We start from the raw sequence: 5,913 nt of genomic DNA, 5'->3' as shown, positions 1-5,913 counted from the left end.
CGATTAAAGGCAATACGAAACCCACAAAAATAGTTTAAAATATATATTTTTTGTTATAATATAATTTTGTATCACATGTACATTGTCAATTTGATTTAGATTTTTATAGTCTGAACTAGTTTGAACTAAATACCAGTTAACAAAACTAGATTTTTTGAAGTTTTATTTTTTATCTATCTATCTATTAATTCTTGTATTTGCTCCTTAATACTAAAGATAAGCGTAGCAACATCACAACACATGAATGGAACTAAAAGACACTTTAAATGAAAATAAAGGGAAATAACTATATTTATTGAATAACATATTTGATAAAAATCTAATATTTTATTCTTTAGACCACGGAAAGTAAGCATTGAAGTGCCACTTATGTCAATTCGGACAGAAAAGAGGACTCCGAAGGTTCCGGATATATCCGTTCCTCCCTCCAGTCACAACAAAGAGACGTCGCCTACGTCACTTGTTGACGTCGTGCTGATTTTGAGCGGAGAAATAATTTATTTATAAACTGACGTAAGGGCGCTAAATCTAAAACAAACCGTGAATAAAATGTGAAAATACATTAAAATATTTTGGTGAAGCAGCTGCACGCATGCAAGGTTCGATAATATTTCACCTTAACACAATAAACTCGTTACGTTAGCGTAAGGTAGCGTTAAATGGAAAATGCAGGGAAATGAGAAAATGACTTGCTAACGCTGCCGGTCGGGCTAGCTACATTTTAGCTAGCTAGCTAGCATTAGCACGAGGGTAGTCCTTACTCCTGCCGTTACCCTGCAAATACTGTTTGTCGTGTTTATTGTATTCCAATTGTGTTTGTGTTGTTACGATGTGTGGTATGATATGCTCACTTTTTAAATTCAATAGGGTAACATTAGTGATGGAACTAAGCTAATACTAGCTGGCTAGGTTAAGGAGCACCACAGAGCTAACGGTAGGTTCTTCGTAAGAACCAAACTATGACCTGCAAGAACTTATTTTGTTAGCCCCTGTTAGCCGGCTATGTTAGCATTCCTGGGGACTGGGTTAGGCCATTGTATTGTTGGTTTTTTGACTCATATATGTGACTGTGTGGTTAACGTTACATCGTAGGATTATGGCGCCCCGCTTACAGCTGGAAAAAGCGGCTTGGCGTTGGGTGGAAGCGGTGAAACCAGAAGAAATCGGGCCGGAGCATATCGACCTAGCATATCGCGTCAATCTCCCGGCCTGCAAGAGAGGAACCTGCAGGTACAAAATTAACATTTCTGAACAACATGCCTCTGTTTTGCTAGCGTGTGCCTGTAAAAAAATACCAGTAGCAGACATTTGATTGAAAAGTTGAAAGCTTAATGGCCAGATCCGCATAGGGTTGCTAATTTGCACCATTTGTTTCCTTGTTTGTGGACAAGCCTCCATAGCATGCAGGGCAGCTCTGTAACACTTTGTATGAAAGGTCATACAGATCCACACCATACTTAAATTCGGCATACCACTAAGTAGCTCTAATACACAGGGTGGTATGGATCACAGTGAGCAGTATCTCGTACAGTTGACATGTTAACGAACTTTATCTTTTCCTGCGGCTCCTAAAAAGTAATTCCAAAGGGTTTGTAGCTTTGTATGCAGGATGCCATTAAACTGTCAGATTTTGACATGGAGTTTGGCTTTTGCCCTCCTAAGAGTTAGATGTCACCTCTAAAGCAAGGTATTGGATCATAAGGTGATCGTGATTTGTTTTGCAGGAGAAACTGCAAAGGGAATCCCAACTGTCTTGTGGGTATTGGTGAGCAGGCATGGCTTGGGGAGATTGATGAAAATGCTTTCCACAATATCGATGACCCAAATTCAGAGCGACGAGACAAGGTATTTTTCATTCCATTCCCACATATGTCAAATGTTTTACTTACCTGTCTCTTTCCTGCTCAGATCACACATATGTTTTAATAAGGTTGTCAATAACGCTGCTAATCTAATACTGTTTTCATAACACGTGTATAAAATGATACAGTACTCTCATTCAACAGTATAGAAAGTACCAAAGCTTTAAAAAACAGACCTACTATCACATTTTCACCCCAAGGCTACACCGATGACAATGGGGAAGAAAATCAGCTGCTTCACATTATTTGTCCAGTGACCATTTCTGTACCAACACTGTGTGCAGGCTATTTGGTGTGGTATCGAAAGAGTTATGCAGTATTGCTGTTTTAAGTGTAAAATTCTGGTATCGTCCTGGGACGTTATCACAAGGCCAAAGATAGAATAAAAGGCAAAAGAGACTGTTGATTCCATTTCTGTCTCTGTCTCCTCCCTCCTCCAGAACACATTTGTTGGCCTGACCAACCTGGGTGCAACATGTTACGTCAACACATTCCTGCAAGTGTGGTTCCACAACCTGGAGCTGCGTAGGAGCCTCTATCAGTGCCACAACTCCAGAGCACAGGAACACAATATTGAGTCTGGTATAACTGAAAACTAAATACTGGGGATGTTTATCTGTGTTTGTTCTCTTCATGGTTTAAGCCAGCATGTTTTAGCCTGATTCTGTCTTGTATTTTTCAAGTAGCAGGCTCTCTTACCCTGTGCTCAGTTATGTCTGCATGCATTCTTTGAGGCAAAGACTAGAATAGAATAACATAACAAATATAATGTTCATTATTCTTCCACTAGTACAGAACAAACAGCTAGATGTTATACCCAAAGAAAGCATCAACATCAATTTATATCTAATAATTTTGGAAACCAATATAAATCTGTCATACTGCCAACATGATTTAGTTGTGCTTTGTTCCAAAGACCTGTCTTTCTACAAAACCGATTATCCATTCATAAGTTCCTGATCAGATTTGCGGACAGACAGGCAAACTAACAGAGCTACAGTTACTGTCTTGGAACAGTGAACTAAATATCTCTATGTTGATGTCTTTGGGAAATAATTTCACATTGTTGTTTAAGATTATTTGAAACAAGTGAGTTTACGTATTAGCTAGTTTTCTGAGGCTAGCGTGACACTGCCAACTCGTGCTTTGTTTGCTCTGTGTAACTTTTGCATATGATGAAAGCATTTAATTTTCTCAGACAGACACCTCTTGTCTTTTCCAGATTACGAGCCTCAGTCCATCTGTGAGCATCTGCAGTATTTGTTTGCACTCCTGCAGAACAGCAACAGAAAGTACATCGACCCGTCAGGGCTGGTCAAAGCGCTGGGCCTGGACACGGGACAGCAGCAAGTAAATCACTGCATGAAACCTATCAAGACTTGAACTTAGAAATACAGGGCAGCTTTCACATTTAAAGGTGATCGATTTGTTTCTCTAGGATCCAATTGTCCTGGTTTTTCCTCATTGTGAGAAGTAACCTCAGCCTAAAGTGATGTCTTGAAATTTTACCAACTCTCAAAACTGATTGTCAACATTTTCAATGATAATTTAACAATTACGCATTTAACCAACTATTAGCGTCAGGATTACACATCAGAATTAACACAGAGAACGGCAGCGCCTGCATGTTTATTGGTTGGTTATTGGTTCAGGGATGCACCGATTGGGAAATTCTGGGCTGAAACGATGTTTAAAATAACAATTTGACCAATAGCCAATGCTGATAGCAGTGTTTTGTTTTTCTGTGTTATTTATTTGCCCCTTTGTGCCAGGGAAACAAACAAAAGACAAGCATCTCTGCCTTAGTCTATTTGTCATCTAAGATGTTAGGCACAGAGCTGAACAGCGGCCAACTTATTTGCTGATAGTCCAATGTCAGTCAACAGTACCAATATTGATGTTTAGCCGATAAAACTGTGCCTCCCTAGTAATGATTTTGAGACATGGTTTCTGTACGGTGGCACCAAGTGTGAATCTGTCGTCGCCCATTGGTTTGTATACCTTTTTTTGAAGCCTTGACAGTTTGACAGTTAGACGGAGCCAGTGCGAGCCAGCGGAAGTGACGTACTGCGAGTTGAACTATGCCCATTGGCTGCACAGTTTTGACTCGTCCGGAAACAATAGCAGCTCACCTGGTCACACGTGATCTCGCATGCCAGCTAAACAGTACACTGAAATAAGAAAAGTAAGAAATAGTAGTGATAGTAATAATAATAATAATATAATATATAATATAATAATTTGATCAGCACTGCCTAGTTTGACAGTATGATCTGAGTTTGCTGCGCTGCGCTGGACATGCTCACCGAGAGTGACATGTCAATCAAAAGGTAGCCCCGCCCAAAAGCATACATTATGGTCTATTTTACTGTAAATGGGACCATCATTTACTAAATGAGAACGATTCATGCGTGTGTTGGAAAAAGACTTTAATCTCGTGATCTGAAGGACCCATAAACCCATGTACGGAAGCTGTTTACTGAGCTCACTAAATGGAAGTCAGAAGTTTGGCTCATTCCTCCATTGAGTCGGACATGATAACGGGTGTGGTTATTGCAGCCAATGGGAGCTCCCGCTGTTGGCTGTTTATATAGAATGCACAGGTTTTGAAGGACCACTTCCGGTGTTGGCCACAGTTTTCAGACCCCGTAGCTCTGGTCATTATATATACTGTCAGTGGGTGGCACTGAATTCAGACATTTCATTTTCAGGATGCCCAGGAGTTTTCAAAGCTTTTCTTGTCTCTATTGGAAGACACACTGTCCAAGCAGAAGAGCACCAACCTGCAAAATGTCATCCAGCGGCAGTTCTGTGGACAGTTCTCCTACGTTACAGTGTAAGACCACTCAGTACTTCAACCTGACACAAGTTTATATTTAGTGAAGTGTTGAAGATCAGAACTCCTCAAAATGTCGTGATTTGTATTTTGTTAACTATGTGCAACCAGAGGCCAAAGTGAGATGAGGAAATTTCTTATTCAGCTTAGTAGCGAAGAAGAATGGAGAAAAGGCCTATGTCCCATAGGAGATAAAAGAATACTACTGGCTTGTCAGGCAGGTAAAGGAAACATCTCTCATGACAGGATATTCCTAAGCGTCACCTTCTGCATTCTTGCAAAGTTTATTTCAGTGATGCCCCATCTACTGTATAACTATATCTGTGGCTTTACAGATAATAGAAAGTGTCAGAAACTGTTGCAGATGAACAGAATGTGCTGGCATCATGTCAAAACTGTCTTCTTTGCATTATGTCCCATGACCTGTTGCACATCTCTTCTTGCTGAAGTATAAATTAGGCCTCAGGCCGTCACCTTGGCTTCCTCACAGAAATACAAGCTGAACCTCGGCTGTGAGAGAGGTATCAGGCATATTCTCATAATTGGGAAAGTTGAAAAGGTTGGCCTTTCCATATTTCACATAAAAATAAGGCTGGGTCATATATTTGACATGGTCATGAAGTAATAATGGAATATGGAAACAGGTGGGCTTTTGCACAGAGGAAGTTTTCCTGTTGCTAAGAGAGATGTGCTGTTCTTCTTCCTTAAGGAATTTTTTTTTAAAGTCATGCTGTCTGGCTGCGTAACACTGCTATCACATGTGGTGCCAGTCAGAGGTGAGATTAGGTTTAACAGCCGTTCATTAGACATTCTTGAGGGAGATGGAACCCATTTTGTTGTCATGTTAAAGGAGCAGGCAAGATACCAGCTGATTTTATAGGGCTTGGTTTAGTGAAGGGAAGAATCATACAGAGGCATACAGCTACTTTTTGCTTGACTTGATAGAATGATTTTAAGTATTAAGCCAGTAAATATTGTTCAAGTTACAAAATGACACGGTTGACAAAATAATGTTAGACCATACAAAAAGCTATTTTCTCTACTATGGGGCAATAAGTTATTTTGGTTTTGCTGTTTTCCAGTTGTAACCAGTGTGGCAGATCGTCTGCACTGCCGTCCCGATATTACGAGCTGGAGCTGAACATCCAGGGCCACAAGAACCTCACCGAGTGCGTCACAGAGTTCCTGAAGGTAGCTATCATTCCCTACCAACAT

The 5,913-nt window shown here is 40.3% G+C and overlaps 1 protein-coding gene across 1 annotated transcript in view; it reads left to right on the top strand.

Moving 5' to 3' along the window:
• Positions 1-657: 657 nt before the first annotated feature.
• Positions 658-5,913, top strand: part of usp48 (ubiquitin specific peptidase 48) — an 18,310-nt gene continuing 13,054 nt past the window's right edge. Inside the window, exons 1-7 of the mRNA XM_035661916.1 lie at positions 658-934; positions 1,093-1,230; positions 1,725-1,845; positions 2,303-2,444; positions 3,085-3,212; positions 4,574-4,698; positions 5,781-5,889. Of these exons, the coding sequence (XP_035517809.1) occupies positions 1,097-1,230; positions 1,725-1,845; positions 2,303-2,444; positions 3,085-3,212; positions 4,574-4,698; positions 5,781-5,889 (759 nt within the window). The 5' untranslated portion in view covers positions 658-934; positions 1,093-1,096. The remainder of the gene's footprint in view (positions 935-1,092; positions 1,231-1,724; positions 1,846-2,302; positions 2,445-3,084; positions 3,213-4,573; positions 4,699-5,780; positions 5,890-5,913) is intronic.

The sequence above is a fragment of the Morone saxatilis genome, unplaced genomic scaffold (assembly GCF_004916995.1).
Source record: "Morone saxatilis isolate NCDOM2014 unplaced genomic scaffold, NCSU_SB_2.0 Contig18, whole genome shotgun sequence".
NCBI lineage: Eukaryota > Metazoa > Chordata > Actinopteri > Moronidae > Morone > Morone saxatilis.
This window is presented reverse-complemented; position numbering and strand designations above follow the sequence as displayed.